Genomic DNA, 21,765 nt, shown 5'->3' with positions numbered 1-21,765 from the left:
CTCACTTTGTGCCACAGGGACCCCCAGGCAGGGGTGACTTCCTGCCCCACTGCCCCTAGCTCCCTCTCCCCACTCTATCACCACTTCCTCTCATCTGCCATTATAATGGGAAAAGCCTGATAAGCTCACAATCAGGACACTGATCACAAGCTGCCCTTCCCCTCCCAGGACATCTGCATCTTCTTAAGAGCAACGCCCAAAACCTTTGTATTTTGAATGAAATCAGATAGGCTGGGGTTTGATTCCCGGCAGAGCTACTTACTAGCTAGATGACCTTAAACAAGTTAACCAATCTCCGTGGTCCACAGTTTCTCCATCTGTTAACAAGAAAAACAACACCCACCCACCCCCACCCACCCCCGCTATTGTGTGGGTTAATAGGACAAATATTGTAGCACAGTGACCAGCACAGGGTGAGCACTGGCTGTGAAGTCTCAGCTCCCTCCCTCATTCCCTTCTCCTCAGTCCAAAGTACTTACTTACTTTCCAATAACATTTTGGAATCACTGGCCAGCCGGTCCCATTGGGCTCCTCAGAGAGCCGCCACCACTCCCAGGGCCTCAGTCAGGAAGGATGGAGAAGACAGACACACAGCCCAGCCCAAGATACTTACAACTTCCTCACCAATAACACAGCCTTGGTGGTCGGGGACGGGGGACTCCGAGGACTCCACTCACACCCCACTTTGCTGAGGGGGCTCCTCCGGAAGCAGGATAGCTGGGGTTCCTCGGGGGGAACTGGAAGGAGAGCACAAAGGCTGAGGAGGCAGCACACCTCACCGCCCGTCCGGGGGAGCCCTTGACTCAGTGCCCTCCCCCGACCCTGGCACCAGCCTGTACCACAGCCAAACAGCCACGCGCAGATCTAACCGTGCTCGGGAAATCAAAGGATGCCAAAGTCCTCATGTCAGGCTAGGAGGTGGGGCAAGTGCGGGGAGGTGCCTGGGGGCCAACTTGCCTAAAGGGGAGCAAGACTGGCACCAAAAGTCGGGGCTTTGGAGTCCCACAGCCCTGGTGGTGTGGCCTTGGGCAAGTCCCAACCTCTCTCCAGTTTTCTACTATAAGATTAAATGATGATAAAATAGTCACCATAATACTGCTGCCTCCCCCTGGAACACTGCGAACCCAGGCCCCTTGCCCTCGACCCCCAAGCCCTAACCACACAGCAAGGCCAGCTGGACGGTGTCTCCATCAGCCAGATGCCCCCACCCAGCTGGAAGCTCTACCAATCTCGCTGGCAAACGTCACTGGGCCTTTCCCCGAAATGCTTGGGCCAGGGAAATAACAGGAATTTAAAGGGTCAAGCAGGGAATCTCTCTCTGGAATGCGCAGAGTGCTGGGAGCCGTCTCTGGGAGCTCTGAGGACAAAACTCACCATCCACCAGCAAACGCACACTTCCAGCTGGGCGGCCATCCTCGTAGCACGAATAGTTTCCAGAGTCGCTGAGCAGCACAGACCTCAGAAGCAGCCTCCTTCCCACTCCAGCCCATCTGCCTTGGCGTGAACCTGTGACCTGATTCCTGAGCACCCAGTGAACGGTGGCGTTGTCCCCCGCTTCCCCACCTGGGCAGGTCAGGGTAACGCTGGCCCCTGGCAGGCTGGTCAGCACATCGCTTGCCACCTCTGCAGGGGGAGAAGACACTGGGTAAGCCCACAGCAACCTGACAAAGGGACTTCATCAGATTCGGGAAGCCACAAAAGGCTCTAGTGCTAAACATCTCTCAAGTCCATCCATTGGCCCAGGCCACCATCACATCACCTCTTCCTGGGTTATGGCAATGGCCTCCCTGTGGCCTCCCAGCCCCAGTCTTGGCCCTCTCCACCCAGCTGCCCAGGGAGCCTTCCAAAGTGGCTCTCTGGTCACCCCACTCCTTTGATTAGAAACCCCTTCAAGGGCCTACCGCTGTCCACAGCATAAAGTCCAAGTTTAGAGGCCTGGCCCACAGGGCTTTCCACTACCTGCCCCCTGCTGACCTCTGAGGCCTCATCTGTCCCTGCTCAGCCTTAGAAGAGACACAGTCCCCCCACCCCATCCCCACACAACTTCCTCCTGTTGCAGGTCTCAGCCTAAATGTCCCTTCCTCAGAGGCGTTCCCTATCTCCTCAGCTGCATTAGGCCCCCATTCTACCTCCCCCACCACGTCACCCATCACACACTGCCATATAATTACCAATTTCGTATCCATCTTCACTTCAGGACTCCAAGTGCCACAAGAATAGGCACCCTGTTTTGTTCTCTGTCGTATTTCAGTGCCTAGATCATTGCCTGGCACATGGCGGTGGCCCACTGAGCACTTAATGAATGTATAAATGAATGTATACACACAGGAATGAATGCCAGGTACCCAGTGGGACTCACAAGATGTATGAGTACACAGGAAGTCTCAGAATCCCAGGGTCTCCATTTTACAGGTAATAACAGGCACAGAGGAATCAGGGGACTTGCCCAAGATCACCAATAACTTAGCTGCACAGCTGAGAGGCAAACCAGGTCTTCCAACTCTGTTCAGTGCTCCCTCCAGAACCCTACACCTACCTATTAAACCACTTAGGGTAATGCTATGTTTATTCTAGGGACCAAATTGGAAAGTAAAAGAGAACAAATGCAGTCCCCATCCCTGAAAAATATGCTACTCAAGGAAAGGATATTAAAGATACAAGTAAACTTTTTTTTAGTATAGGTTAAATAGATTCATAGAATCTAAGATTTTTTTTAAATAAATTTATTTATTTATTTATTTTTGGCTGCGTTGGGTCTTCGTTGCTGCACCCGGGCTTTCTCTAGTTGCGGCAAGCGGGAGCTAACTCTTCATTGCATTGCGCGGGCTCCTCATTGCAGTGGCTTCTCTTGTTGCAGGGCACGAGCTCTAGGCACGCGGGCTTCAGTAGTTGTGGCTCGCGGGCTCTAGAGCGCAGGCTCAATTAGTTGCTCCGCAGCATGTGGGATCTTCCCTGGCCAGGGCTTGAACCCGTGTCGCCTGCATTGGCAGACAGATTCTTAACCACTGTGCCACCAAGGAAGCCCAGAATCTAAGATTTAAATTAGTCTAGCCCACTGAGGAAACTGAAGCCAGGGAAAATAGCAGGTTTTCATGTTAAGCACACTTGGTCCTTCTAACCAAATGTGTAGCCATTTATTAGCAAATAGCAGCAATAAGTCTGGTCAAAGATTTCCGAAAGGCCCAGCAACAGCCTGGGCACCTGACCTCACCTCCCACTTGTGCTCCTGGGCTGGGAGGACCAGCACTAGTGTCCCCCCGACCTACAAAGCCTTTTTGCTTGGGAGGATTTTTTAATCTCACGCTTAACTGACTGTCCCTCCTCCCGCCAAGGTAGCTGTTGAAGAGGAGAGAATAAGGCTCAGTGACTCCCAGGAGGATACCACTCAAAGCCAGCGGGGCTGGTTGTCCAGACCAACCACCAGCCACAGTCCAGAGACCAGGGACATGAGCATCAAAGGGACAGCGACAGCTTCTGTCTGGCTACACAGACTCCCTTCAATCTTCCTTCTCACCTTATCACTTGGAGTCAGAGCCCTCCACCCTGGCAACCTCTGCCCTGAGGTTGGCAGGTAAGGGACAGGTGCAAGGGCAGCATAGCAGCCAGTCACCTAAGGTTTCTTTCTCTTCGCTATCAGAGGCTTCGACTTTGGGTGAGAAAAATGGCTGAATCTCACCATGCAGCGAAGCGAGTGTGGCCAGGTTCCTTAGACCCCTCTGCCTCACTTTCCCCCACTATGGGCCAAATTGAGGAGGTCCCCAGAGCCAGGCACCAGTGAAGAGGACAGAGTTAGGTGGCAGAGAGACCCTGCCCTCAAGGACAAGACATGTAAGACGCATTCACGGCTGCAGAACTGGGACAGAGGACACAGGACGCCCCTGAACATCAGCAAAATCCCAGTCCCTAGGAGACCAAGTCCACTGAGGGTACCTCCACGCCCAGAGGGCTTAAAAGAGGTATGAAAAGCCCTAACTACAGGACACCTTTCATATATAATCTTCAGTAATATATTTCCAGCATTTCAAGTATCATTTTTAAATGTACTATATGATATTGAACACATGCAAATTAATATATGCAATGTACATGAAAGCTATGAAGCATGAAACGCCCCCGAACTCCTACCAACAAAACCACTAGCACAATCATTGTCTCTGAAGCTCCCTCTGTGTTCTGCATCCCCCAGCCTCCCTGCTTATACAGTGTTACATTTTGGACTTATCGCTCCCTCACTTTTTTTTTTTTAATAGATCTTTATTGGAGTATAATTGCTTCACAATACTGTGTTAGTTTCTGTTGTAAATGGGTTCGGTTTCGCTACTCATGGATCCCTAAATTTTTCTTAATTTTGTGTGATATTTGAGAATTATGTAAATAGATTATAGTCTTCTGTGACATGTTTTTGTCATTCATTGTTTCCATGATTCATGTAGCTATAGTTATTCATTTTCACTGCTGTGTAATATTCCACTGGACAATGATATCATTCTCCTGCTGAGGGAGGTTTTGGGTCGTTTCCAGTGTTTTGCTATATCAAAGAGTGTGCTATTAACTTTCTCGAAGGTGGCTCTTGGTGCATTTGCCCAAGAATTTCCCTGAGTAGAATTGCTGGTCCTGGTGTGTGTGCATGTCACACATGTCCTTTTCCTTCATAATTGACACACAGTCCAAACCTTTTAAGTCTTATGTGCACCTGACAGTGGCTATGGCTTGCCATGCCCAGTCCACATACTGAATTACATCTGTGCCTGAATCAGGTTAGGTCTAGAAGACACACCAACACTTTGAATCAGTATATCGATACTTTCACTTTTCCATTTTCCACTTAATAAAGCAGCTGTAAGTACAAAACCTAACATGGATGTCAAGTTCATGCACAAATTACCAACATTGTAGGAACAAAGACGGAGACACCGTCGGGAATTCCCTGGTGGTCCAGTAGTTAGGAGTCCAAGCTTCCAGTGCAGGGAGCACGGGTTCGATCCCTGGTCGGTGAACTAAGATCCCACAAGCCGCATGGCGAGGCCAAAAAAAAAAAAGATGGAGACGCTGTCAGAGTAGGACAGTCTTCTGGTGGGTGGCCCCGCTGTTCAGTGCTTACAACATCCCTCCATAAGCTGAGGAGCAGAAGTTGGAATTCACAAGGCACCAATACACAATAGATTCTCAGGGTTGCCTGAAAGTCCACGTAGGGGTCAAGGACCATGGCAGGCTCATCCTTTCCTTGGCACTTTCCACATGGCACCATCCTTAACTGTATATAGGTCCCCCTCCCCAGTCATGACTATGAGGCTGTGAACTCCTACTAGCACTCCTCAGAGAACTCAGTAGGTGCTTAATTAATGTTTAATGTAGGGTGCCTAAGAGGTACCCACAAGGTCAGGGCCTCCACAGTGCACACTCCCAGGAGCCCCTGTCACACAGGACACAGCGGTCTACGTGGTGGCCCTCGTGTGGTGCAGTGGGCAAGCCCTACACTAGAGACCAGAAGAGCCAGCTTGTCACAGCCAGGAGATGCTGAGGAAAGAAACTATAAGCCTGGAGCCAGAAGGGACTCTCTTTTCTGCTTCTGCCTTTGCCAGTTCCAGGAAATATGTTTCTCTGGTCACTTCCCTTACCCCCAGTTCAGATGGAAGCTCTTGCCGTGGCTAGTGACCAGCTTGAACAATAGCAGGGGCTGTTCTGTTCCTGAATTCACTAACAATGGCCAGAGTATTTGGGCAGCTCAGAGAAATCACAAATAAAAAGACTTTTTTTCCCTTCTACTAAAGCAGAGCTTCAGGAGCAACATAATGGCCACTTCCTCTGCCAAAGAACTTGAGTAATAGTTTTCTGAATCTTTAAAACTGAGTCACTATTTTTTTTTAATGGGGAATGATTAATTATAAAACACCCATTGGCAAGTATTGCCTGTCCCTGCACTTCTTCAAAATACATTTCTTCTAGAACCTGTGAACAATGCTGTGTTAACTATGCTTTTAAAAGCATTCTATGCAGGATGATCACAATCAAACACTCAGAGAGGAAAGACCACAAGAAAATACCCTTGCTACAGTCAGAGTGGGCAATGCTGCCCCTACCCAGCCACCCAGACTTCTGCCTCCTGACCCAAATCAATGAGTCAGCCCCGTGACGCCCGTGGGGCTGCGTAGGAGGCCCTGGGCATCTCTTTTTTTTTTTTTTTTTTTTTTGGCTGCACCTTGCGGCTTGCGGGATCTCAGTTCCCCAACCAGGGACTGAACCTGGGCCAAGACAGTGAAAGCCGGGCATCCTAACCACTAGGCCACCAGGGAACCCCCGCCTGAGCAACTCTTTGAAAAGGAAGAAGTGATGTTCACAGAATGCCCTCCTGGTACTTCCACCCACCTCTCCAAATGATGGGACTAGAGGCAATTTCTTTCTCTTCCGTTCATCTTTCTGTATTTTTTCAATTTTCTACAAGTTGTTTGTAGTACTCTTATAATGAACACACACAGACACACATACATATGTATATATATATATTTAAGACAAAGAAGCTACATAGCCTGGATCTGTCCAAGTTATCACGCCTAGGGAGGGAGGAGGTGGGGCAGAATGCAGTGGACACCAGGAAAGGGGTGGGGTGAGAGTGGATTTTTCAGGACAAGCTGCTTCTGACGGCACCTTCCAGGTCAAAGAGCGTTCACCCCCACGCTTGCAGCTCTGCCCTCCAACCCTTGCAGCTCTGTTTTGTCACTTTCGCCACACGCTACACACTTAGCCTTCACCATGCTGGCCTCCTCCCCTGGTGGACACAAGGTCACCGTCCCTCCCTATCTGCCCTGTTTGTCTGCTCCCTGGAGTCTGCCAGGGCCCTCCTGAAGGCCTCCCTGATGGGGAAGAGCCAAAGGGAAGAGATACAGTGGGGAACAGGCGAGGAGGGAGCTCCTGAGAGCATCCTGCTCCCCAGAGATGTGCCCCGGCCATTCTCACACTCCCACTCTGGGAGGTGCGGAGACCAGGTCGGGAGGGAGGGGTTGGCCCTGCACACTCTGACATCCAGCACAGCATGCAGTTTAGCATCTGCCCTTGAGCAATTAATTGCTCAGCCATCTGAGGCCAGCATTGCAAGCCCATGCCTGTCCCCTCCTTAAGATTCAAGAATTCTTTTGTGCACCATCAAGTGCAAGGCCAGAAATCTTAATCCTGGAGAGAGAACTGACAGTTAGCGGTGAACACCTACTACACACTGACACTCCTCTCCACCAAACCCCATGGAAAACTTAAAACTACCTATAACACAGGCCGCCCTGTGATAAATGTCCTTGACATATGGAGGGAGCCAAGAGGAGGGGTGGAACACTCAAAAAGGGAGGGATTCAATGGAAGAGATATCTGGGTCGAGCCCTGAGACATGAGTAGGAGTTTGATAAGTGGAGCTACAGGGAACAGCATTGTATAAAGAGGGAACAGCATGGAAAGGCATTGAGAAGTGAGGGCCCGGGGAGGGCAGGTATCTGCTGTCCTCCAAGGGGATCAGAAACCTGACTCTGCAGGCAGAGGTATGTGCAGGCTCAGTGCCCACCCACCTCCAACCCCAGCGTCCAGGACAGGAGCCAACAGCGCTTCCTCCTTCTGTTAATCCTCCAATCACCAGTGCCTGCCCCCCCCACCCCCCACCCCTTCCTGGCCTCCAAGTGCATCACAAAGCATCCCAGAGGCAGCAGAGAGGAGGAGGCAGCGAAGGACTGTTGAGCCTCCTTCGTTTGTACCAAGGTCAATGTCAGATGCAGGGTGGCAGCACCCTACATCCCAGCTGCCTACGAAAAGGGATTGTGCAGAGGACCAAAGCACCTCACTTGGGACTGAGAGCAGAAAAGTATCCCCTCCTGAAAACAAACCTCCCTCAAATCTCCTCCTCAACTGTCCATGAACTCAGTATCTGGTCTGGTCTCGTTTAGTCACTGACAACTAACTGGGTGGGGTTGGACTGACACCAAGATGATACACTCTTGTCTTGATTTGTCCTTTAACATAAAACACATCTCTAAGAGTGGCAGGCAGCCTGACAGAGGGGAAGCAGCCCTGTGTTATCAGAAGACCTGAGTTCTGGGGCTTCCCTGGTGGCGCAGTGGTTGAGAGTCCGCCTGCCGATGCAGGGGACACGGGTTTATGCCCCGGTCTGGGAAGATCCCACATGCCGCGGAGCGGCTGGGCCCGTGAGCCATGGCCGTTGAGCCTGCGCGTCCGGAGCCTGTGCTCCACAACGGGAGAGGCCACAACAGTGAGAGGCCTGCGTACCGCAAAAAAAAAAAGAAGAAGACCCGAGTTCTATTCCTGGTCTTGCCACTGACTTGCAATGAGCCTTGGGCACGTCACATTCCCTGACAGAGCCCCACTCACCTTCTCTAGGAGGTGAGGGTTCAGACTACAATCTGAAGCTCCCTGCTGCCCCTGTTCCTGTCGTCTAGCATCTTATCACTCTGAATCACTAGCTCACAGAGGGCAGGAAGCATGTCTGTGTCTGTTTATCTCAGACAACAGCCCAGCTTGAAAATACAATTAATCTATGAACTTATTATTCTAATAGTCAATGACTTTTGGAGAAGGATGATGCCCGGGGCATCCCAGTGCCCTCAGACAGACGAGTCTCCTTATCCCTAGAGAGCCCCAGGAGAGGGAAATTCCCATAATCTCCCTCGCCTCTCACTCCTCAAGGGGGAGAGAGTTTAGGTCCTAGTAACCTCTGGCAACCAAATCCACACCTCCCGGACCAACGCTCACGCAATCCCACTACCTGGGCCGCTGGGCCCCCCACCATGGGCGACACCTCTCAAGCCTGGGAACTTTGCAGTACCTCCCTGGGAAGTGAGACTCTTCCCCCTTCCAGACCTAAGGCTGGGTGCCAGAAACCCAGACAGCTTTCTTTTTTTTCTACTTTTTTCCTTCTTCAAGTAAACTTGCAAATGTCAATAACCAGAGAAAAACACGCACACGGAGACACATATTTCTCAACTCTCTTGCAGCTTGTTGTTGCTCTTGCCAGCAAAAACAAGTTCAGCTTCCTGGACCCGTTTATGTAAGCGGTGAAGCAGCTGCCCAGTGCCACCGCAACACGGGTTTAGCTCACGCCTGCTAATCCCACCGCCCCGGTTTCTGAGCAGGGACAGTCGTCCGGGCTGGCAGCTGGGCCAGCTAGCAGCACAGGACGGCCTCCAGCCTCTGGGGCTGCAGAGATGCAGGATCTCAGAAGGGGTCACAGAGGAACCGCAGGGGCCCTGTCAGCGGTAAAGACCCTGATCTGGAAGGAGGGAGCTGCTGAGAAGTCTCCAGGAGAAGAAGAACATGGGCACCTCATGTTCAGAGGGAAACACATGCAGAATTTGACCCCATGGGGCCTGGAACAAGTCCCCAGTGTGCTTTGTCCCCTCTCTCCCTGCATCCCCATCTAAGGACTGAAACCAATGTCCTGACTTCCTGAGTAATAATAAACTAATAAACGTAACACTCAGCACCACCTACAGCATTTAGCAGGTGTCAGGCGCTTTACCTAAGAGCCCTCCGCTCCTACAACAACCCTGCTATGGGGGAGGCTGGTCCCCATTTCCGTGGAAGTTCAGAGAAGTTAAGGAACTGGCCCGAATTCACACAGCTAGTGAGGGAGGGAGTCTGCATTGGCTCCGGGGGAGTCTGGCCAAAGCCCCCCTCTCTCCGGGGGTCCAGGCGCATCTCCGTGTTCCAGCCCAGCCCCGCTTCTCTGGGCTGCCCACCACCCTGAGTCTCCCCATCTCTCCCAATTTCCCCTCCTCCTCCCTGCTCTCCTCAGGCCTTTCTACCCATCACAGAGGCTCAGGGACGGGAGTCCTGGGGTTGAGGGGTCTGTGTGAAGGGGGAGCGAGCCTTTTCCCACGCAGCCCTGCCACACCAACTAGTCCCTCAGGGGCTCTCCCAGGAAACGAGGGGCCAAGTACTCTTGATCTTTCTCCTTCTACCCTACAGCAGCAACACTCCTGTGATGAGTTATAGTTTAAAAGCGCCCCCCTCCCCGGTCGGACTCCCAATCTCACGCACTCACCAGATCATCCACTCACTTCCCTAAAATCCCCAGAACGCCCTCCCCTGCCATTTAGGGCTGGGCCTCTGTGGCCCCTGCCACCTTGTCTAACTCAGCTCCCAGCCCCACCTCTTCCACAGCCTGCTCCTCAGGTTGCTGACTCCTGCCCTCCTCTCCGTCTAATGTGTTTGTACTTCTGTACCTGCTTGTATTTGTCTTGTATTTGGTGGAGTCAGTATTTACCTTGGCACGGCCTTCCCCTCCATCCGCACCAGGGACTGTATACTTACTGCTTGGACAGAGGGTATGGGAGGCTCCTTTGGACCATAAAAAGGTAACGCTGGCTGCTGACTCAGAGACCAGCGCGTGTGACCAACTCCTCACAAGAAAAACATTCAATCCTCTCCTGGCAGCATCACAGATAATCAGCTGGCCCTGGGCCCAGAAGGTCTGGCCTGGGTCACCTCTCAGAGATTATAAACTAATTAGAGGAAAAGATATCAAAGGAGGGCAAACAATTCAATTCCCCCACCCCCACCAAACCCCAAGAAGCAGATTGAGAAATAAAAAGAGTAAAGGCAAGACTAAGCAGGCCGGGAAGAAGGGCACATGGCCACAGGTGGACACAGACAGGACTTGGATCCAGAAAGGGGCTAGGTTGGGGCTACAGCCACAGAGTGGGTGCTGATCTAAGAGTTGCTCTTCTAGGGCTATAAAGGCCCTTAAAGATGATTCAGCCAACCTGCCCATTTATATAGATGAGGAGAACCAGGGCCCAGAAGTCACACAGCCAGTGTGTGGTGTAGCCAGGACTGGAACCCTGGGCCTTGGGACTCTGGGTCATGCTTGCCCCACAGCCCACTGCCTTCCCAGGAGCACAGCACAAAGGGTCCTGTCTTCCTGTCTCTGAACTTGGCCTTGGAGTCTAACCAGGAGCCTGACCCACATCAGGGTCTTTCATGTTTTTGTGGAAGCAAAGTGGGGGCAGGGTGCAGCACACACCTGATATCTATTCCCCCTTCCCCATCCCAAACCATATCCACCCCCACCACCTGCTCCAGCTTCCACTCCTCCACCCCTTTAGATATGAGGAAGCAAAGCTAAAGATTTGAGAAGTCACAAAGTGGAGGTGTGGTAGGGAGTGACTAGAAGGGACACAGGAGAGCCTGCTGGGACTGGTCATGTAGCTGAGTGTGGTGGTTACACGGCTGTGCTCAGTTTGTGAAAATTCATCGGGCTGTTAAATTTATGCTGAGCGCACTCTCCCGTATGTGTGTTACACTGCCATACACATTTTATAAAGCCCCAAGTCCTCCTGCCTGAATTCAAGCCTACATTCTTCTCCTTACTCCCATGTACCATGAGCAGACACACACACACACTGGTCTAGCTTCATGTCACCATGAAGAAAGCAGCTCAGAATGGAAGAGCAGGCATATCTACCCTCAGTGAAACTGTGAAACCTGGTTTCCAGCTTTCCTGCCCCCAGCCTGTTCCCCTCATAAATAAGCCAGGCCAGGCCTACCATGTTTTGAGCTAGGGAGACTCGGCATTATAACTATGTCAGTGCTCCCTAAGTTATCTCTAAATTTTACTTGATCCTAATAAAAACATCAACAGGACTTTTTTTTCTTGGAAGTAGGCAAGCTGATTCTAAAGTACAAACAGAAAAGTAAACAAGCAAGGATAGCCAGGAAAATTCTGAAAAAGCAGAGAACTGAGAGGAGGATTAGCCCTACCAAACTCTAAAGCATATTATAAAGCTATAGTTATTAAAACAGTGTGGTACTGACACGTGAGTAGACAGACAAAACTATGGAGGAGACTGGAAAGTTCAGAAATAATAGTAACCAAAAATAGCTTTGTCTGCACTATTGAACTGTACCCTTTAAAATGGCTAAGATGACTGACTTCCTTGGTGGTGCAGTGGTTAAGAATCTGCCTGCCAATACAGGGGACACAGGTTCGAGCCCTGGTCCAGGAAGATCTCACATGCGATGGGGCAACTAAGCCCACGCGCCAGAACTACTGAGCCTGCTCTCCAGAGCCCATGAGCCACAACTGCTGAGCCCGTATGCCACAACTACTGAAGTCTGTGGACCTAGAGCCCGTGCTCCAAAACAAGAGAAGCCACCACTGTGAGAAGCCCACGCACCTCCACAAAGAGTAGCCCCCCACTCTCCGCAACTAGAGAAAGCCCACGTGCAGCAAGGAAGACCCAATGCAGCCATAAATAAATAAATAAATAAATTTTATTTTAATAAAATAAAATGGCTAAGGTGGTAAATGTTATGTTTTTGTATCTTACTACAATTATTTAAAAATAGCTTAGTTTGAGTGTTGGCTATATAGAGGTGCTATTGTAAGCTTGCACATGGATGACCTAACTTGATCTTCCCAACAGCTTATCTTACAGAAGAGGAGGCTGGTTACATGGCTAATTAGGGGTAAGCCTAGATTCAAACCCAAGCAGTTAGGCCTCAGAATTTGTGCTTTTTAACTACTCAATCTGCCGACAAGCAGTATAAACCCAAGTATATAGAGTAATTTGGTAGATTTTAAAGGTGGGTTTTAAAATCAGTGGTGGAAAGATGGATTATTCAATAACCTATAAAAAAGGACATCAGGTGATAACTGGGGGAAGAAAAGTTAGAGCCATACCTCAGTCCATGATAAATTCAAAATGGATCAAACATTTAAATACAAAAAATTCTTAAAGACACCGGAAAAAAAAAAATCTTTTTTTTACTCCCTCCCAAAAAGAATCTTTTAAGACAATCTTGGCATAGGGAAGATCTTATTAAGTATGCTACAAAACGTACAAGTCATAAAAGAAACTGATAAGCCCAACTACAATTTTTTTTAATACACAAAAACCAACCCCCACCCAAAAAAGTCAAAAGACAAATGACAAACTAGAGAAAAATCTTCACAGCTCATATCATAGAGGACTAAATTCTTTAATATATTAAGAGGAAAAAAACCAACAACCCAGTTTTTAAAAATGAGCAATGAATATGAACAGGCACTTCATAGAAACAGGTTACACAAATGTCTCTTAAACATGGGAAAACCTGTATATTCACACTCAGATAAGATAAATGCAAATTAATTCCACACAGATGCCATCTCTGTGTAAATAGCAGTTTAATAACACATTTTCATCAGAGGTGTGGGGACACAGGCATTCTCTCATTGCTGCGGGGAGTATGAATTGGTGCAACTTCCACTCTCACTCAAAAGTACAAATGCACATGGCCTTCGACCCACAGGTTCACCTTCAAGAAATTTATCCTGTGGATGTTCTTGCGCTCAGGCAACATGATGGATATGCAAAGTTACTCCCCAAAGCACTGTCTGTAATGGCAAGACAGGAAACAAGCCCAAAGCCAACATCCATCAAAAGGAAACTGTGTAAGGACTTCCCTTGTGGTCCAGTGGCTAAGACTCCGCACTCCCAATGCAGGAGGCCTGGGCTTGATCCCTGGTCAGGGAACTAGATCCCACATGCTGCAACTAAAGATCCTGCATGCGGCAAGGAAGATCCCACGTGCCGCAACTAAGACCCCGTGCAACCAAATAAATAAAGATTTAAATATATATAAAAAAAAAAACTAATGTTAAAAACTTAGCACTATTTTCAGGACATACCTAATCTCTCAAAAAAATGTGAACAATTGTAATTATTATTCCCACTGCATTAGTGGGTCTTTTCCCCTTTTCTATGAGAAAGTCTTCATGCTATAGCCTCCCCCTCTCCTCCCATCAAAATGGGGCCTTCAGATCAATAGCAGCTATCAAGCACCTGCTTTTGTTTGTTTCAGCCTCAAGACGTGCTGCTCTGCCTGGGCTTGGAGTGACTTGGCCCAAGGTCTGCTGGCTTGTTAAGTGGGCAGTCAAGAGACAGGCCTGGGGCTTCCCTGGTGGCGCAGTGGTTGAGAGTCCACCTGCCGATGCAGAGGACATGGGTTCGTGCCCCGGTCCAGAAAGATCCCACATGCCGCGGAGCGGCTGGGCCCATGAGCCATGGCCGCGGAGCCTGCGCGTCCGGAGCCTGTGCTCCACAACAGGAGAGGCCACAACAGTGAGAGGCCCGCGTACAGCAAAAAAAAAAAAAAAGAGAGACAGGCCTGGACTGTCTGACCCCTGAGCTGTTTTCTCTCTCTGCTGTCCCAGCTGCCTTGCTAAGAGACAGAGAAAGATCATTTACAGTGACATGTGGTTGCAAAACATTCCCCTGACCCAAAGTGATATGAATGGATATGGGGGAGGAGGGGGTTACAGTGCAATGGCTTAAACATACACTGTGGCCTTAACTATTCTTCTTAAGAGAAGTACTGAAGAAGGACACTTCCTGGGGCAAAAGTGAGGCTGTCTTTGCTACACCAGTGCATATGGAGTTGATGAGTCTGAGGACACTGAGAACAGAGACGATATCCTTGAAGTCACCATGCTTTGAGAAGGGTGGGAGTTGTGGGTGACACACGTGATAGAGTGGAAAGAGCAAGGTTCAGAACAAGGTCTGTCACTTCCTTGCTGTGCGATCTTGAGCAAGTTACTTAATCTCTCTGAGCCTCGGTTTCCTTTCACCTACTCAAGGACACTGCTTCAGCGATTCTCACCTCTCGGTCAATTTTTGATCTCTACTAGATCATTTCCATCAGCAAGCAAACATGCTGAGATTTCAGTCATTTTTTTAAAAATTCTTTTCATGACTCCACTTCTCCAGCCAATGAACACTCCATTTCTTTTCTCCCCTTTACGGCTAAAATCCTCCAAAGAGTAGCCTCTACTAGCCGGCTCCAGTTTCCCTCCTCCTGCTCTCTGTGCAAACTACTCCTGTCAGCCTTAGACCTTCACCATTTCGCCGAAACTCCTCACATCAAGTCAAGGTCACCAGTGGCCTGCGTGTAGCTAAGTCCACTGGTTAGGTTGTCCTCTTGCCTCTCAGCAGCGTTTGACACCACTGACTGCTTCTGCCTCTTTTTTTTTTTTCTTTTTTTTTTTTTTTTTTGCGGTACGCGGGCCCCTCACCGCTGCGGCCCCTCCTGTTGCAGAGCACAGGCTCTGGACGCGCAGGCTCAGCGGCCATGGCTCACGGGCCCAGCCGCTCCGCGGCATGTGGGATCTTCCCGGACCGGGGCACGAACCGGTGTCCCCTGCATCGGCAGGCGGACTCTCAACCACTGCGCCACCAGGGAAGCCCCTGCTTCTGCCTCTTGACGCACCGTCCTCACTGGATTTTCTGGACAACAACTCTCCTGGTTCTCCTCCTGCTTCATTGGTCTCACCTTCTCAGTCTCCTCCTCCTTTTCCAGCCTGAGAAGGTTGGAGTGTCCCAGGGCTCAGCCCGGGGCCTCGTCTCTTCTCCATCTACACCTTCGCCCTCGGTGATCTCAGCCACTCTCAAGGCTTGAAGTAATATCTGCCATCAGTCGACTCCCAAATTCATACCTCAACTCAGTCCTCATTCCCAAACTCTGGACTCCCGTACCCAGCTCGTCAGCATCTTCTCGCCTTGTCCAATAGAAAGCTCAGTTTCAACGTGTCTGAACTGACCTCCTGATCTCCCCCCAACAAGACCTGCTGTCCTACAGTCTACCGCATCGATGCAATGCCCTCAGACTCTTCTCACACACGGCTGCTGTGAAGAGTAAATGAGGTCACAGATGCAAAGAGCCCAGGACAGTACCGTATACGGTCGTCACTCAGTATGGTAATGGTTGTTGTAACCATCACATACATAGAGAGAGAAAACCAGAGGATGCTTTTCCGGGAAGGAAGTTGGGAGGTGGAGGGAAACTGAGCACAGGTGCTGGGAGACTGCCTGGATGCAGGGCCTCAGGGGGCACACTCCTAAGAGCAGAGCCAGAGGGCAGAGCTGGCGGGGGCAGGTAGGAGTGAGGTGCAGCTAGAAGTCAGGCCAGACCCAGGACCGTGCCAGAAAAGCCTCTGACTATGCCAGAGACTTTGGACCTTTTTGGATCTCAAGTGCAGAAGAGAGTAAAGCACACAGATGACCCAAAAGAAACTCCCCAGGGCTTCACCAAACAGAGTCTAAGAGTTAAAAGCCTCTTTTTTGCCATCTTCCTCTTGCCACTCCGGCCCTCAAGGATCCTCTTCCAAAGACTGGTACCTCAATGACAGTTAGCAACAGGACATTTAGCATTCCCCTGTCCAGCTGGAGTCTAAGGGGCCCCATGGCTGAGGCCCGGTCTCCCCAGAGACAAACCCAAGCTTCACCAGGGCAGAGGGCACCCGTGTGTCCCCACAGAGACCTCTGCTCCAGAGCCCAACAGGCCCTCAGGTAGGACCATATTGTTAAAGAGGAGGCAGGAATTTTCCTGCGCAATATGGGAGTATAAAGAATCCCTACTTTTTTTTTTTTTTTTTTTTTTTGCGGTACACGGGCCTTTCACTGTTGTGGCGTCTCCCGTTGCGGAGCACAGGCTCCACACGCGCGGGCTCAGCGGCCATGGCTCACGGGCCCAGCCGCTCCGCAGCATGTGGGATCCTCCCAGACCGGGGCACGAACCCGTGTCCCCTGCATCGGCAGGCGGACTCTCAACCACTGCGCCACCAGGGAAGCCCCCTAAATATTTTTATATTTCTTCAGGCCTTCATGCAAGCATCATCTTCTTGGTGAGAACTTCCCTGGCCTCCCCTCGAAAAGATCAATTCTACATCCTCTTCAACATGTACGCAGTTCCTATCTCCCTCCCTTGCTTTATTTTTCCTCCTTAGCACTAGTCACTATCATACTATAATTTACATCCCCAGTAAAATGAAGCCCCAGTGAGCCAGGGAGTTTTGGCTATTCGGCTCACTGCTGTATCCTCAGCTCTTAGAATAGTGCTTGGAACATCGGAGGAGCTCAAAATATTTTTTTCAAATGAGTAAGTTATTAGCTACACGCATTTAAGCATTTGCTCTGTGCTAGAGCTCACTATACACTCTGTAGTACCTTACTTAGGGCATTTCATCGTCGTAACAACTCTGCAAGGTAGTATATGAATTATTTCTATTTTCCAGATGAGAACAGTGCGTCTCTGAGAAGTAAAATCCCTCACCCAAGCTCACGTTATTTCTCCACGGCAGGGCCAGGCAGAGATCTGTCTGGCTCCAAAACCTTAACCATTACCTGCGTGGGATGAGCTGTGTTCAGGTGGAGAGAAGGTCCAGAGACAGATAAAGGAAGAAGCAACAGAAAACCTCTGGAAGAAACTGTTTAGCACTTGAGACCAGCGCTGTCCAGTAGACCTTTCTGCAATGATCGCGAAATGCTCTATACCTGCGCTGTCGAATACGGTAGCCAAGTGTGACTAGTGCAACTAAGGCACTACATTTTAAATCTGATTTCATTTTAATTAATTTAAATTCAAATAGCTATACTTAGTAAATGGCTACCATATTCGAGAGAACAGCTCTAGACCTTTAAGACTGACCTGGAAAAGCCCAGATTTGGTGATGGGCACGCTCTGGCTCACGGGTGGGCCAGTGGCATGCAGGCCTGGTGGGACAGGAGAAGCAGAGGGGAAATGACAGCAGTGAGCACCGGGGTGGCTTTGTGTCATCCTTACAAACACCCTGTAAGGGGAGGATTTGTTAACCCAGTCCGCAGAGAGACGCGGAGGGTCAGAGATGAGATATGCAGTGAGGGTCCACGTGCCTGTTGTCTCAGGGTCTTGGTCCACCCCCGCTCCTCCGACACCTTGTCCTTGGGTAGCTGGTACCCAGCGGGACAGGTCAGAGGGTTTCTCAGTCCCTCTTAGGGATTTAACCTTGACCATTTTCAAGCTCCTTTTAGGGTAGACTCAGGGTGGCTGATCCCAGGGCTTCACAGGACTCAATAAATGTTTGCTGCAATGAGTAAACAAGAGGCAGAGCCGAAGTGGGGAGAGATTTCTGGCAACTAGAAGCCCGATGGGGGAGGGCCTTCCTTCAGTTCCTCAATCACACCATTTAGCCAGTCATCCTCAAACTTGCAAATCACAAGGGGTGTTTGTCGAAAAGGACATTTCCTGAGCCTCACTTCCAGATATTTCTCTTCAGTAAATCTGGGGTGGGGGCCAAGAATCAGCATTTTTGTCAAGCACCCAACCCCCACCCCCAGTGCATGTGGCACACCTGCACACACACACACCAATTCTGATTCAAACAGACCCAGAACTACCCTTTTGAGAAATACTGATTTAGGGTGAGACTAGGAATGCAGGTAGACATTGGGGGCTGAAAGCGGTTGCCCCAAATGGAAATTCAGAGGCTGAGACAGCACTCTGAGAGATTTAAAGGTGTATGTGTTTGTTTTGCGCACCGTCTTGTGTTGCAGAACATGGAAGGAACCTGAGTCACCGATGTCCAGGCCTTCCACACCCGACACCTACGTCCCAGCTAATCCAGGCCCCTAGACGGCGATCCACCTGAGTGGCCCTGCCAGCTCTCGGACGTGTGGGCAGCAGCTGATCCCAAGGAAAGTGGGCCCACAGCCCGGAGAGCCAGCGGATTTCCCCTCTAAACTAACTCCAGCCTCTGCTACCCCTCTCGGCCCCTTACTTCTCCAAAGCAAGGCATCTCACAGTCATTTGCTCCATGCTTCCTGTACAATGTCTTTATTTTTGCTCTCAAGTTTGTGGGCTGAGTCTCTGTGGGTGTGGGAGGTGAGCTGGGTATTTTCTACTTCTCTGCATTTTCCTTCTGAACTGGGAGGGCTTTCACTTCCTCCCCAAACTCTCAGTTCTGCCTTTCACAGCCTGTCCACGACTTGAGACCACTTGGCCCGTCCCACCTGAGCACCAGGAAAATGGAGATCTGGCTGCAACCGGCTGCCCTCGCAGTACCTTGCAGCCACTTAGGAGCAAAAGAAAGCAGCAGCTACAGCAGTAACCTCCCTGGGGCAGGTGCCCTGGGGTGTGGTGTGAATAGCAACACAGGCAGGCAGGGAAGCCTTGCAGGCGACCCAGGCCTCAGCCCTGCCTTGCCTCCCTCTGATAGAACAGTGGGCAAACCCAGGCTTTCCCTTCCCTTGGCCTCTTCTGCCCAGCACTCAGCCAGCCAGGGGTGACTCTCATCTTGGCCCCCAAACACCCCCAGCTCTGCCTGCTGGGCTAGTTCTACATTTGGGAGTCTTGGGGATCTACCACCCCCGAGCACAGGGCCATGGAGGGGTGGGCCTCCACCAACTAGGCCTGACAACTTCCCATCCCAACCTCTCTGAACCTCAGCCTCCTCTTTGGAACAAAGTATTATTTAGATCCAGTGGAGAATTAGAAAACGTGTGTAAAGCCTAGGAGGCCTCAATCAACAATGGCTGTTACTGGCAGGGGTTATAAATGTGTGCTGAGAAAAAGAACCCCTTTACTTTCCTCTTCCAAGCACGAGGAACACAACCGTTCAGAAGGCAAAGGGACCTGCAGGCACACCAGCCTCTGGCTCTCTCCAGCAGGGAGGGGTCAGGCTGAGGGTGTTCACCCAGGGTAGGAGCACAGTGCGGTCTCGCAGTGAAAGCCAGAGCCACCGTCTCCCAGCCATCTGTTCCCAGAAGCCTGCCGGCTGCCCCCTTGGTTTTCTGCTGTGTCCTCAAAGAAGCCCTCAGACCCTAAAATAAACCTCTGGAGAAGCAGTTGCCCAGCTCCTCTAGAGGAGAGCCTAGACGCGCAGCTGGCATGCTGCCAGAGCCCAGAGAAAGGACTGGCGGCCAGAGGCAGATTACAGTCCACAGGAGCAACAAGTGCCCCGTGCCCTCTGCCTCACCCCTCCTTCTCTCGTCTGGAAGTGGAGTCCAGTGCGTGCCAGCCTCAAGACGTCCCAATCCCTGGCCAACTTCCCCACTTGGCTTAAATTCCCAGGGCTGAGGCACACGGCTTGCTAGAGCTGGCGTCTGCCTAAGGGAGTGCGGGCAGCGGACAGCGGGAGGGTCCGTGACTCAGCGCCCATGATGTCACTCCCTTCACAGTCAAGGCACTGTCATCCACACATAAACCCGGGGGGCTGAGGGGAGAGCCAGGCGGGATGCCTTCCCCAAAGCTGAGGGGCAAAGGGGGCGCTGGTACAAAGGACGCCCCGGGCAGGAACTCCACCCCGCGAGGGCATCTCCTTTTAAAGTAAGCCAGGCCGCAGTTGTGTAAGGACTCCTGAGGGCACTGGGAGGGAGACAAGAGAATCAGGTTTCTGAGAACACACCAAGTCCTGTACGCAGACCGCAGAGAGCTACCCGGCCGCAGGGCAGTGACGGGGAAAGCGCGCCCGGCCAAAGGCGCAGGACGCAGCAGGGGGCGCGCGAGCGAGCGCCCGCCACCGGACAGCTGGGTCAGCCCGGTTCCTCACCTCGTGCCGCGGGAACCCAAGCTAGCCCCGGACAAGGGGAGCCGTCACGGCTCCGGCCTCCCTCCGCCGCCCCGCGTCTGCGGCGCCCACAGCGGTTCCCTCACCCGCCAGCTGTTCCAGCCCTCCAGATGCGCCCGAAGCCCTTACCCAGAGCGGGGCAGCCCCCCGGGGCCAGCGCCGTCCCGGGCGTCGCAAGCAGGGCGGTCAGCAGCGCGCAGCGGACGGCCAGCATGCTTCCTCCTCGGCTAATGCCCCATGGTCCCAGAGAGGCAGGCGGGCGGGCGGACGCGCGGGTCGGGAGCCGGCGGCCGGGGCGGGGCGGGGCGGCGGGCGGGCTTAAGCCCCGAGGGCAGCCCCCATCCCCTGGGGGCCCGCGATCTGCACGCAAGGCGAGTCCCCGAGCCCCGCGCCGCTCTCGGCTCGGCTCCCTCTGGCCAGGCTCCGTGTCAGTGCGACTTCCCACTTACACATGACTCAGAGCAGCGGACGGTCCTGGCAACGCAAGAAAACATTTGAGGAACTCGCACTGGAGTTGTCTCTCGGCCGTCCCAGGGTGCTGTTACGAAAGCCGAAGCGGATGGCGCAACAGCCCCGCGCACCGGCCGAGCGGAGGGGTGGCTTCCTGCCGCAGCGCCGCACCTGAGCCGCGAGGGCAGGATCCCCGAACCCGGAGGGGGCGAGCTCAGCCGGGGGCCCTCCTCCCTACTTCTGTTTATCAGAGCAGGGGAATTAAACACATCACTGGCTCGGTTTTGATTTTTGGTTTCGTGACCAGGATTACGCTGTGAAAGGAGCACCTGGAGAGCCCTGGAGGAGGCGATGTGCCTTTTACCGTTACAGTAAAGCGGTGCTTGGCAGCCCTTTCTGACCCTTGGAATCACCTGGGAGCCCTGAAAACCGTCGATGCCTGGGTCCCACCCCCAGACATTCTGATTTAATGGATCTGGGATGAGGCTTGGGCCATCAGGGGACTCACTACTGTAAAGGTACCTTCTCTCTCCGTGCCTGTCTGTTCCTTGCAGCACGGGCAGGGAGAAGGTTTGGACTTTGGAAGCAGATAAAGACCTGGGTTCCCATCCAGACCTCCACCTACTGTGTCTGTGACTACTGTTGAAATCCCTTGAGTTTCTGTTTCCTCATCTGTCAGATATAAGAAAGTCTGTAGTGGTCGGGATGTTTATGAAGATACCGTGGTTGTGAAGCTCTGTACACATGACACAGGGTCCAGACCACAGGTGCTCAATCGATGTCAAAACGTGCATGTCCGCCCTCCTGATAAGACAGACAGAAACTGGTGCTTGGCTTTCAGAAGCAACCACAACCAGCTCTCGAAAGGGCTCACCAAGATTCCCCAAGGAGCCTGAAGCTGACAGGGTGGCCTCAGAGCCGAGTTTGGAGGGAGCGCAAAGTGCTGAAATAAGGTCTCA

The 21,765-nt window shown here is 51.6% G+C and overlaps 1 protein-coding gene across 2 annotated transcripts in view; it reads right to left on the bottom strand.

Moving 5' to 3' along the window:
* Positions 1–20,733, bottom strand: part of IL6R (interleukin 6 receptor) — a 51,290-nt gene extending 30,557 nt beyond the window's left edge. The window contains exons 1-3 of one of the 2 annotated variants that reach the window (XM_060090630.1): positions 20,486–20,733; positions 1,375–1,623; positions 614–737 (exon numbers count right to left, since the gene is read on the bottom strand). In XM_060090630.1, coding sequence (XP_059946613.1) covers positions 614–737; positions 1,375–1,623; positions 20,486–20,570 — 458 coding nt within the window. In that variant the 5' untranslated portion in view covers positions 20,571–20,733. The remainder of the gene's footprint in view (positions 1–613; positions 738–1,374; positions 1,624–20,485) is intronic. The other variant, XM_060090631.1, reaches the window with a different exon arrangement.
* Positions 20,734–21,765: the final 1,032 nt, after the last annotated feature.

This window comes from Mesoplodon densirostris, chromosome 2 (assembly GCF_025265405.1).
Source record: "Mesoplodon densirostris isolate mMesDen1 chromosome 2, mMesDen1 primary haplotype, whole genome shotgun sequence".
Lineage (NCBI taxonomy): Eukaryota > Metazoa > Chordata > Mammalia > Artiodactyla > Ziphiidae > Mesoplodon > Mesoplodon densirostris.
The sequence above is the reverse complement of the archived record's forward strand: the minus strand, read 5'-3'. Positions and strand labels throughout refer to the sequence as shown.